General features: G+C 42.5%; 1 protein-coding gene across 1 annotated transcript in view; it reads right to left on the bottom strand.

The window, feature by feature from the left end:
* OBSCN (obscurin, cytoskeletal calmodulin and titin-interacting RhoGEF) overlaps nucleotides 1–13,253 on the bottom strand; it is a 178,955-nt gene that overhangs the window by 138,159 nt on the left and 27,543 nt on the right. Inside the window, 2 exon segments of the mRNA XM_017883818.1 lie at nucleotides 739–929; nucleotides 1,764–2,039. Of these exon segments, the coding sequence (XP_017739307.1) occupies nucleotides 739–929; nucleotides 1,764–2,039 (467 nt within the window).

Here is a 13,253-nt window from a genome sequence, read left to right as displayed (position 1 = left end):
AGAAATACTACCACAAAGCAAAATCAAAAAGAAAATCTTAAAAGCAACAGGATGAAAAAAGGTACATGACCCTTAAAATATTCATAACAAATTTCACAGTTCATATTTCAAAGAAAATATGGACACCAGAAGATAACGGAATGATCTCTTTAAAATGTTACGGAGTGGGGAGTAGCTGCTAAACTGTAATGTTATACCCAGATAAAACAGCCCTCAGAATCAAAGGGAGAACGAATATGTGTTCACAAAGGAAATAAAAAGTAAGAGAAGGTATATGACCAGCTGACCTGCTAACATCAATACTGAAGACATAGTTCTACAAGAAGAAAAAAGAATAGTAATCCCAGAATATTGGGTCCAAATTCTGACTGCAATTTTCTGGCTTTGTGAACTGTGGTGAGTTACTTCCCTGTGTGTTATTTTAAAATGAGAATAATCAGAGTTCCTCCTCACAAATTGTTTTGAAGTTTAAGCAAGCAGAAAGACAAGAAGCACTTCACAAAATCTAGGTCCTCAGCACACAATTAATACCTGCTAGTTGTTATTATAGGGGAAGCTTTATGAGAAAAAAGGCCCTTGGGTGGGACTTCCATACACACCCTAAGTACACAAAGATTATCCTAAAAGCATAAGAAAGACCTCAAAAAACTCACCTGTGACGTGCAGTTGAAAGGAGACCCTCTGGCCCCCAGCATCGCAGCTGTACTCCCCAGCATCTGCTTTGCCCACCTGCTATACCACCAGCCTCCTTGTGCAGCCCTTGACCTCCATGCGCACTTTTGAGCTAGAGCTCAGCTTCTTCCCATCCTTGTACCACTTCACTTCCATCTGAGCCTGGGCCACCTCACAGCTCAATATGGCACTGGCCCCCACCTCAGCCCACACCTCATTATGCACTGACTGCTCCTTTGCAAACATCATCTTGGGCTCTGAGGGTGGACAAGGAGAGATGCACAGTTAGAGACACAAATCTGGGACCAACCCATTTCACAGGCACTGAAGATTCAGGAGTCAGTAACAGCAAACAGCTGATGAAAGACATAAACCCACAGACTCAAGATGTTCTACAATCCCAACCTGGATTCAGACAAAGGAAACCACAATTAGGTTCATCAAAGAAAAAAAGGCCACGAAGCAAATTCAAAAAGAAAATCTAAAAGCAACAGGATGAAAAAAGATACATGACCCTTAAAATGTCTACAATAAATCTTACAGTTGATATTTCAAAGGAAATATGGAAGCCAGAAGACAATGGAATGACCTCTTTAAAATGTTAGGGAGTAGAGGAATAGCTGATAAACTGTAATGTTATATCCAGATAAAACAGTCCTCAGAATCAAAGGGAGAACAAATATGTTTTCATATGAGAAAAAAAATGATGGAATATATATAACCAGCAGAGCTGCTAACATAAATACTGAAGATAGAACTCTTTAAGAAGAAAAAAAGAATAATAATCCCAGAATACTGGGTTCAAATCTTGACTGCAATTTTCTGGCTTTCTGAACTGTGGTGAGTTACTTCCTTGTGTGTTATCTTAAAATGGGAATAATCAGAGTTCCTCCTCACAGAATTGTTTTGAAGTTTAAGCAAGCAGAAAGACAAGTAGCATTCACAAAATCTATGCTCCTTGGCACAAAATTAATATTTGCTAGTTATTATAGGGGAGGCTTTGTAAGAAAAGAGGCAATTAGGTGGCACCTCCATGCTAATGTCACCAAAAACTATCCTAAGGAACACAAGAAAGATCTCAAGAAACCCACCCGTGATATGCAGGTGGAAGGAGACCCTCTGGCCCCTGGCCTCGCAGCTGTAGTCCCCGGCATCCATCTTGCCCACCTGCTGCACCACCAGCCTCCCTCTGTAGCCCTTGGCCTCCACATGCACTTTCGAGCTAGAGCTCAGCTTCTTCCCATCTTTGTACCACGTCACCTCTGTCTGGGCCTGGGCCACCTTGCAGCTCAGTGTGGCCCTGGCCCCTGCCTCAGCCTGCACCTCACTGTGTGCCACCTGCTCCTTGGCAAACACCACCTTGGGCTCTGGGGACAGTGTGACACACAGGGTCAGACATATTCCAATTACTAGAACTGAATGATCTCAAAACTCTGATGGTTCAGCCACAAGCCTGCCCTCTTCCTGGATTTCTCAACAAAAAGAACTTTATATTTTGAAGATGCACAGGGCAGACGATAGGTTAGTTATCAGAAACTGAAGCCTCCCAGTTAGATAATTTTTAGACTGGTATATGTTGCAATTCAGGCTTTCACATTTATTTACCAGCTGTGATCTCCTAAGTATACAAACAAAGAGAAGCACAATTTGTGACCTACACACCAAAGTATAGGTATTTTCAGAGATAATTCCTTAAGCAATACTGGCAGAATGGGCAGTAGCCCTGACTCACACAAAGGACTGCTATTACAGCCTACAACTTCTAGAGGGCCAATTACCATTGGTATAATCTAATCCTAGGCCTTGGGATTGGATCTTTTCATTATTTCAGTTTCCTCATATCACTACTTCCAGTACCTATTCTGTTACTTTAGATGACGTTTTCCTCTTATGAAGTGTATCTATTGGTAACTCTCTCAGGAAGGTTTTGTGAATGGTAAACTTTGTCAGTCTACTTCCTGAAAATGTCTTTATTTCACACTCACTTTTGAATGATAGCTTAGCTGGGTGCAGAATTCTAGGTTGACAGTTGTTTTCCTTGCTAATTTGGACATTATGCCATCATTTCATTTCTGGGCTCCTCATTGCTGCTGAGAAATCTATAGGAGGGATAACTGTTGTTCTGTTAATATATTCTTCTGTGTGGTAGTTTTAAGGCTCTCCTCTTGGTTTTTTGGCCTTCTACAATTCACTATGTTATGTCTAGCTGAGAATTTATCTTCTTTACACTTACAATGATTTCTTGTGAATCTATAAATTTTAGGACTCATGTTGTTTATAATTTCTGAAATTTTTCTGCATGACCTCTTTTATTATTGCATCTTCCTCACTCTGTAGTTTATCCTAAAAGTCCTTTTTTAACTTTACAAAAAAGTATACGTTTATTATGAACAATGTGTTTTGAAATATGTATATACTGTGGAATTGCTAAATTGTGCTAGTTTACATATGCATTACCTCATATATTATCATTTTGTGGTGAGAACACTAAAAATCCACTCTCTTAGCAATTTTCAAGAATACAATACATTGTTATTAACTATAGTCACCATGTTGTACTATAGATCTCTTGAACTTATTCCTCCCAACTGAAACTTTGTACAGTTTGACCAACATCTCCATGACCTACCTCCTCCCCAGGACTCTGGTACTCTACTCTCCATTTCTATGAATTCAACATTTTTAGATTCCACATATAAGTGAGATTGTACCGTAACTGTCTTTATGTCTTAATTCACTTAACATAACATCCTCCAGCTTCACCCGTGTTGCTGAGTGGCAGCTGAATAGCATCCCCCTGCATACTATAATATACAACACATATTTTTCATCCATTCATCTGCTGTTGGACACTTAGGTTAGATTTTAAAAAATTTTTTTAAAACATATTTGTGCCCAATATACAAAAGGTGGTGTTTTATGTTGTAAACTAATTTTTACAAAGGAAATAATGATGCATTCAGCTGCCTGCCTTTCACTAGCTCATCCTTGTTGACCTGGTGGCTCTGCTAGGGCCGGCAGACGGACAGCAGCAGGTGGTGAGGTTCTGACACCCCCTCATGACACACCAGTAACCAGGGGCCACAGGGGACAGAACCAGCCCTGCATCTTACCCCTCTCTCTCTCTTGCCCTTCAAAGCCTGGCTTGGGGAAACAGCCATAGACACCAGCTGTGTCCACATCCTCATCTCAGATCTGCTCAGTAGCCATGGAGCCGTTGCTCCTGTTAAGGTCAGCTGTGCCCATTGGAGTTGCAGTCCTTCAGCCCTTTCCCCGTCGCTCCTGTTTCACCATGGCATTCACGCCTGCACATCACCTGTGCATCAAAGTCTTCACTGACCCCAAAACACAACTCTCTAGATTCTTCTCCTGCTCCTTTGGGCCTCTTCCTTGGTGGTCTCAGCTACCTCAGTGTTGCCCCAGGGCGAGTCTTGTTATCAGGGTCCCTTGCCCACAGTGTCCCAGTGCACGACATCCTCTCCTGCCATTGACATGCCAACAAATCCCAAAGCTCCCTTGTCAGCTCAGCATCGACCGAGGTCCAACCCAGAGAGCCACTGCCTCCTGGATGTCCCACATAGGCTAATATAATATCTCCCGGCGCCCCCAGCACTTTCTTTATCTGTCCTGACCCACCTGCAACTTTTCCCTTTCAGGCTTGAACCAGATATGGATAAAGGTATTTAGGTTGTTGCTCGAGACTCTGAGAAATCAGCCATCTTGCTAAATACAGAGAAAGCCACCCTGCTTGGCCCTGAGCCAGAGTCCTCAACCCTGAGATAAACTCCATACCCTGATCCCTCATGGCAGACATACCTGGGTGGGACATCTGCCTTCTTGCTGTTTGTTACGAGCATATGCTATGGTCCTCCTCTGTAAACAAGTTCCTCTAATAAAGCTCTGGACTGATCACCCTGGTGTTTGGTGCTTCTTTCTGTGGAATCCTAACCATCCCATTGTGGGATGGTTTGGGGCACTCCCTTGTGGAAACTCCTTTCCACTGCCTTTGTGGCAACTCCAGCTCCAGGTTGGACAGGACGGAACAGCTCCTCACCCGTTTCTCCCTGCACACCTACTCCTTGCCTACTGCCCCATCTCAGATATAGCCCCTGCATCTATGCATCTGCCCAAGCTTGCAGTTCACCTCCCATCTCCTCTGTTCTCAACCCTGAACCTGCCTGGCCACAGCTCCTCTTTTTTTTTTATTTTTCTATTTTTTATTTTTTTGACAGAGTCTCGCTCTGTTGCCCAGGCTGGAGTGCACTGGCGCATTCTTGGCTCACTGCAAGCTCCACCTCCCGGGTTCAGTCATTCTCCTGCCTCAGCCTCCCGAGTAGCTGGGACTACAGGCACCCGCCACCATGCCCGGCTAATTTTTTGTATTTTTAGTAGAGATGGAGTTTCACCATGTTAGCCAGGATGGTCTCGATCTCCTGACCTCGTGATCCACCCGTCTCGGCCTCCCAAAGTGCTGGGATTACAGGTATCAGCCACCGCACCCAGTCTGTGCTCCACCTTCTAAATGGCTCTTGAGCCTATGGCCTCCTCTCCGCCCTCGGGACCTCGGGCCCTCTGCAGGCCCAGCCTTCTCCTCCACCCTCGGGACCGCTGTCCCTCTGCAGGCCCGGCCCTTTCCTCCACCCTCGGGACTGCTGTCCTTCTGTAGGCCCGGCCCTCCCCTCCCTGGACCAGGCAGGGCAGAGCCTCCTGCCTCTGATCCCCCCTCATCCTAATCTAGTCTCCATGGTGCAGTCAGAGTCTAACTGTGAAACTTCTATGTTTTCATCCCCAGGAATTAAGGACCAAAGTCCACTTTCCAGGTGTGCAGGATGGCCCAAGTGAGTGGACACCAGCTTTCAAATGCACCTCCAAGTCCACACCTGTCTTCAAAACGATCACTAAAAGAGTTGCTGTGTTTTTAAACTGAGTTGACTAAGTGTTACCGCCTCACTGAGCATGCTGAGGAGTCCCAGAGCCGAACCTCTGCAGCCAAATGTTCTCAGGGACCCGGATATCGATACAGGCACTGCGAGTATCTTGCAGGGACCCACATAGTGACCTGTCAGCAACACGTCTTCAGCAGCAGTGCTAGCACTGGGCACATGGCAGACTAGCACCCTGCATGAGCACCTCTAACATGAGCACAGACGCAAATCCAGTCACACAGCCGCAGTGTGTTCAACCCAGCTGGGTAGCTGCATCTGCCACTCATTCCATGGCCCTCGAATCAGCCTGATCACCAAGGAAGGGCTTCCCCAAGCTCTTTGACATTTTTTATGTTTGCTTTACAGAAGGACTCACAAAGTACTTTCAGGGAAACTGGGTCTCTTTGATATGCACTTCACAAAATCACTCACAATCACACTGCGTGTGATGTGTTTGAGAATGGGAATGTGTTTTAATGGGTGTACGTAACATGTACAAGTGTGTGTGTATGTTTAAGTGTGTTTTCATGTATGTGTATGTATGTGTATCATGCATGTATTTGTATGTGTGTATGAGAAGATGAAGCATGTGTATGCACATGTGTTTACATGTTTGTGTACATGTGTGTTTAGATGTCTGTGTGTGCAGGTGTACATGTGTTTGAATGTATGTATATAGTGTAAGTGTGTATGGGGGGATATACGTGTATATGAGTGTATATGAGAGTGAGGTGTCTGCGCATGTATATATGTAGGTAAGTGCATATGTAGGTATTATGTGTGTATTACGTTTAGGTTTGTGTGTGTCTATGTATGTGCGTGTATATGTCTTGTGTGTTGTTTGTGTGTATTTAAATGTATGTATGCATATGTAAATGTGTGGTTGGGGTATGTATGCATGTATGTGCAAGTATGTGTGTGAGTTCATATGTGTGTGTGTTCATATGTATGGGTGGTATACGTGTGAGTGCACGTGTGCATGTGTATGTTGTGCAAATGTGTGTAGGTGCATGTGAGTGCATGTGTGCATATGTGTGTACATTCATATGTGTGACTGCATGTGTGTGTGTAGGTGTGCATGTGAGAATATGTGTGTGCATATGAGTGCATTGTGCACATGTATACGTGCATATGTATGTGTAGATGTGTGTGAGAGTGCAAGTGTNACGTTTAGGTTTGTGTGTGTCTATGTATGTGCGTGTATATGTCTTGTGTGTTGTTTGTGTGTATTTAAATGTATGTATGCATATGTAAATGTGTGGTTGGGGTATGTATGCATGTATGTGCAAGTATGTGTGTGAGTTCATATGTGTGTGTGTTCATATGTATGGGTGGTATACGTGTGAGTGCACGTGTGCATGTGTATGTTGTGCAAATGTGTGTAGGTGCATGTGAGTGCATGTGTGCATATGTGTGTACATTCATATGTGTGACTGCATGTGTGTGTGTAGGTGTGCATGTGAGAATATGTGTGTGCATATGAGTGCATTGTGCACATGTATACGTGCATATGTATGTGTAGATGTGTGTGAGAGTGCAAGTGTGTGTAAGTGCATGTATACGAGTGCATGTGTATGTGTAAGTGCACTGTGTGCATACATGTGTGTGTGAGTGCCCACCTGCAGCTGCACTAGGGAGGAAGCCTGCAGCAGTCTCGGTGGCCCCTCAGTGCAGCTGAGCCACTCCATCAGGTCCCCAGCTACCTACCTGGTGGTTTACCTGCCACATTCGCCTGAATGAGATACAAATACCCTCACAAGGATGCTTAGACTTGTCTCACAAGAAATGCCAAGGTTTGGGTTTATTTGCATATTTATAATAAAACTTGCAGTTTTCAAAAGCACCTACTGGTGGCTCCACTCCTGGAGGTGCAAACCCCCCATCTCACCCGTGAGACCAAGGAGCTGCTATCTGAACACTCAGAAAGGAGAGCAGCAGGTGGATGGGGGCAGCAGAGGAACAGCATTCAAAGTCCCAGCACCCTTCATCCCATGACCTGTGCACCCAAAACCCAGAGGCGGGCATTTGTGCAGACAGAACAGGCTCCCAACGAATCCTGCAGCCTCCCTCAAGGTATAGAAGAGGGAAGCACAACTGCTCAGAGAGGACAGAAGACACCCCTGTTTCTTCTCCTTTCTCTCACACCCCAGACCATGCAGGTGTGAACAACTAAACTGATAAAGGAAACACTCTGTCCAGTCACAGTGGCTCACTCCTGTAATTCCAGCACTTTGGGAGGCCAAGGTGGGTGGATCATTTGAGGTCAGGAGTTCAAGACCAGCCTGGCCACATGGTGAAACCCCACCTCTACTAAAAATACAAAAATTAGCCAGATGTGGCCAGGCACAGTGGCTCACGCCTGTAATACTAGCACTTTGGGAGGCTGAGGCAGATGGATCACCTGAGGTGAGGGGTTCAAGATCAGCCTGGCTAACATGGCAAAACCCAGTCTCTACTAAAAACACAAAAATTAGCCAGGCGTGGTGGTGCATGCCTGTAATCCCAGCTACTTGGGAGGCTGAGACAGGAGAATCACTTGAACCTAGGAGGCGGAGGTTGCAGGGAGCCAAGATCGCGCCGCTGCACTCCAGCCTGGGCAACAGAGTAAGACTCTGTCTCAGTTAAAAAAAAAAAAAATTAGCCAAGTGTGGTGGCAGGTGCCTGTAGTCCCAGCTACTTGGGAGGCTGAGGCAGGAGAATCACTTGAACCTGGGAGGTGGCGGATGCAGCGAGCCAAGATGGTGCCACTACGCTACAGCCTGAGTGACAGAGTGAGATTCCATCTCAAAAAAAAGAGAAAAAAAAAGGAAACACTCCTCTTCAATGGAAGGGGTTCTGATCTCAAGAAAGCAGGGTAAGCACTGCTAATTTTTTTTTTCTCTGTCCTCCTGGCGCTCAGCTCTGGCACATACAGTTGCAACCATAAGAAGCAGTATCAGGGCAGCAAACACAAAGCTCCAGTTTTTTGTCTGTAGAACTGAAAAGGAAGCCCCAAGAAAGTAGAAAGTCCTGGAGAGGGTCCTGGAAAGGGAGACGCTTGAGAAATACAACATAAAGTCGTTCAGGAACTCCAGGGCTCCCCCTAGAGGCACACGTCACTGAACTCAGGACAAACCACTGCCCACACATGACCACAGGAGGTGCACAGACAGGACAGATCAAACCGCTCAGGCTTTGAAGACATCAACCCACAGAAGTCAACCAGGCTGATTTCCAGCTTAAAAAAAATCAACATTACCCTACGATGTAAAGAAGACCTGAAGTCAAGTAACATAGTCTTCAAAATACCCAGCACACCATCTGAAATTACTGGGCATAGGAAGAATCAAGTAGCATGCACCTGAAAAGACTACTAACAGATACCACTGTCAAGATGACACCAATACTGGAATTATCTGACGATTTTCAAGCAGCTAATACAAAAATGCTTCAACAAGTAAAAGCAAATACCCTTGAAAGGAATGGGAACATTAAAAAGTCTCAGCAAAGAAACAGAAGATATAAAGAAGAACTGAGTGGAAAGTTTATAAGAAGAAAAGATAGTAATTGAAATAATTCAATGTATAGGCTCAATAACTGAATATGAATAACAGAAGTAAGTTAGTAAAATTGAAGATAGGTCAATAGAAATTATCCAATCCAAACAACAGAGAGAAAGGGATTTAAAACAAAACAACAACAACAAAAAAAAAAACAGAGCTTCAGGGACTTGTAAGATGATTCTGAAAGATCTAACATTGAAGTCATTATCCCTAGAAGCAGAAGATAAAATACAGTTCAGAAACAATCATCTGAAGAAATAATGACTAAAAATCTCCTAAATTTGGAAGAAGACATAAACCACATTAAAAGAATTTGGCAAGCCCCAAACAGAATAAACCCCCCAAAAAATCCACACCTACATGTATCATTTTAAATGAGTTAAAAATTAAAGAAAAAAATTTTGAAACCAGGCAGAGAAGACCAACACATTATTTGTAGGGGAACAGTTTAAATGACTGTTAATTTCTCACTATGTGTGTGTGTGTGTGTGTGTGTGTGTGTGTAAAGTCATGATGTTGTGCAGCTTAAATATATTCAATCTTTATTTGTCAATTAAATATTTTTTTAATCATGAAGGCCAGAAGGAAGTGGAACATTTTTTCAAGTGCTAAAAGAAAAGAGGCATCAACTCAGAATTCTCAATCGACCAAAAATATCTTTCAGGAATGCAGGTAAAATAGACACATTCTGAATAAAGGAAAACTAAGAAAATACATCAATGGCAGAGCTGCTCTAAAAGAATTGCTAAAGGATGTCCTTCAGACAGAAGTGAAATGATATCTCAGGGAAACCTGCAACAGCAGGAATGAGGGAATGGTTACAGAAATGCTGAACATCTAGGCAAATAAAACAGACTATATTCCTCCTCTTGAGTTCTTTAAAATAAATTATATAGTTAAAAAACAAAAATTATATTATCTGATGAGGTTTTCAATGAATATAGAGTAATACGTAAGATAACTACCATAATAACTTAAAGGTCAGGGAGTAAAAGAGACCTATGTATGTAGGAGTTCTATATTCCAATGGCGGTGATAAAATACTGATCTCAAGTAGATGATGAAGAGTTAAGTATGTTAAGTGCAATCCCTGGGTGACCAAAAAAAATCACAATAGATAAATTAAAAAGAAATACTAAAAAAAAAAAAAAATCTAAATAACCCAAAATGGGCAGAAAAGTTGAAACAGAAGAACCAAAAAAAGAGGGGAAAAACGGAAAAACATAATAAAATAGTCAACCTGGATCCAAACGTATTAATCACAACATAAATGAAAAAGGACTAAACATATCCATAGTAGCACAGAGATTATCAGTTGGAAAATAGTGAGCCAACTACATATTATCTACAAGAAACTCACTTCCAATATAATGATATGGGCAGGTTCAAAGTACAAGAATGGCAAAATACATGTAATACAAACACTAATAACACAAGTCTGCAGTGTTTGTTCATATTAATATCAAACAATGAAAATTTCAGAACAAAGAAAATTACCAGGGAGAAAGAAGGACATTACATACGTATCAGATGTCAATCTGCAAAGAAGACAAAATGATCTTCACAATGGAACTTCGAAACACATGCTGCAAAAATCAACAGCACTGAAAGTAAAACAGACAAATCTACAATCATAGCTGAGAATTTCACTCTTCTCTTAATAACTGATAAAACTGGCAGACAGAAAAGCATCAAGGATACAGATGAACTGAACCATGAGCCACCATGACCTAAGTGACACTGGTAGGATCTACCCAACAACAGGAGAAAACACATTCCTTTCCAGAACACATAGAATGTTCACCCACCTAGGACATATTCTGGTTCATGAAATAAATGTAAGAGAATTGAAATGTTTCGAAGTTATGTTATCTGATCAAAATGGAATTGGACTACAAATCAATAACAGAAAGGTAATAGTAAAATCTCTGAACACATGGAAATTAAGCACACTTCTGAATAATCCACACATTTAAGAGGCAGTATCAAGGGACATTAGAAATTATCTTCAACTGGACAACAATGAAAATACCACATCAGGGCCGGGCGTGGTGGCTCCTGCCTGTAATCCTAGCGCTTTGGGAGGTGAAGGCGGGCAGATCACCTGAGGTCAGGAGTTCAAGATCAACCTGGCCAATATGGTGAAACCCTGTCTCTACTGAAAATACAAAAATTACCCACGCATGGTGGCAGGTGCCTGTAATCCCAGCTACACAGGAGGCTGAGCCAGGAGAATCACTTGAATATGGGAGGCGGAGGTTGCAGTGAGCTGAGATTGTGCCATCGCACTCCAGCCTAGGGAATAGGAACAAGACTTTGTCTCCAAAAAAAAAAAAAAAAAGAAAGAAAAGAAAGAAAGAAAGAAAGAAAATACCACATCAGAATGTTTGTGATAAAGCTAAAGCAGTGCTTAGAGAAAAAAATTGCTGTATGAAATATTTATATTAGCAAGAAGTATTTCAATCAGCAAACCAATAGTGTATCTTAAGAAATTAGGAAAGGAAGAGCAAAATAAACCCAGAGCAAGAAGGACAGAAATAAAGATAAAAGCAGAAATCAATAACATTGATGAAAATAGAGAAAATCAATGAAACATAAAGCTGGTTCCTTGAAAAGATCAATAAAACTGACAAACCTCTACCAAGACAAAGAAAAAAAGAGAGAGCAAAGACAAACTAACAATATCAGTAATGAAACAAGGGTATCCCTGCAGACCCTACAGACACTATGGTAATAAGGAAACACTACAAACAACTCCATACACCACGCACATAAATTAAATCCATTTGATCAAATGGACCAATTCCTCAGAAACCACAAATTACCAATACTCACCCAAGATGAAATAGACTACTTGTACAGTCCCACAGCTATTAAATAAATTGTCTTGGTGATTTAAATATTCCACAAAAAGAAATCTCTAGGCCAAGATGGCTTTACTTGCTTTGTCAATGAAATAACTTAAAAAGATATTTTAAAAGTAACAGAAATAATATCAATTCTACACAATATCTTCTTGAAAACAGAAGAGAAGGGGAATGCTTTCCATTCCATTTTTTTGAGGACAGCGTTACCCTGATATCAAAACCACACAAAGACAGTATATGAAAACCACAAACTGAAATTCTCCATTAACATAAAAATAAAAACACCCAGCAACATATCAGCCAACTGAATCCAGTATGTAAAAAGAATAACACACCCCAAACACAAACACAAACACATCCCAACAATGCAAGGCTGGTTCAATCTTCAAAGACCCCTGGCAGAGATGTCAGCAAAAATGACAAAATAATAACTTCTGAAAAACCTCTCCTCCACAAAAGAAAGAAAAGCACTGGCCAAAAACATATGTTGGAATCAACTTTTCAGAAGTCTGAAAATTAATCAAAGACTTGCAGCAATCTGGGGAGCATTCATCCAAGAAAAACCAGTGCATCTCAGTAAGAACAGCTAGATGTGTGGTGTTTTAACTCGCCCAACTCTTAAACCTATCAGCCTCCAGCTCTGAGATAACTGTGAAAACTGACAGTCCACAATCAGGATGAAGACCAGCACCCTGGAAACCAGCAGAGAGGGCCATTCCTAGAGTACTGTCATTATTTCACCAGTTTGGTAGCTCCCTGGAAAAATTGCTCACCACAGCTGCATTTATTTGACCTGAGTAGTTCACCCAGTGCAAAAGCATTTTCGCCAGAAGCATTTGTTTAAAAAATATCAGAGGTGATCTTAGTGGGGGGGCGGAGCAAGATGGCCAAATAGGAAGAGCTCCAGTCTCCAACTCCCAGCGCCAGCGACACAGAAGACCGGTGATTTCTGCATTTTCAACTGAGGTACTGGGTTCATCTCACTAGGAAGTGCGGGACAATCGGTGCTGGTCAGCTGCTGCAGCCCAACCAGCGAGAGCTGAAGCAGGGCAAGGCATCACCTCACCTGGGAAGCGCAAGGGGGAAGGGAATCCCTTTTCCTAGCCAGGGGAACTGAGACACACAACACCTGGAAAATCGGGTAACTCCCACCCCAATACTGCGCTTTAAGCAAATGGGCACACCAGGAGATTATACCCACACCTGGCCGGGAGGGTCCCACGGCCACGGAGCCTCCCTCATTGCTA

The sequence above is a fragment of the Rhinopithecus bieti genome, unplaced genomic scaffold (assembly GCF_001698545.2).
Source record: "Rhinopithecus bieti isolate Rb0 unplaced genomic scaffold, ASM169854v2 scaffold_14404, whole genome shotgun sequence".
Classification (NCBI taxonomy): Eukaryota; Metazoa; Chordata; class Mammalia; order Primates; family Cercopithecidae; genus Rhinopithecus; species Rhinopithecus bieti.
Note: the sequence above shows the minus strand (reverse complement) of the source record. Positions and strands in the feature narration are given on the sequence as shown.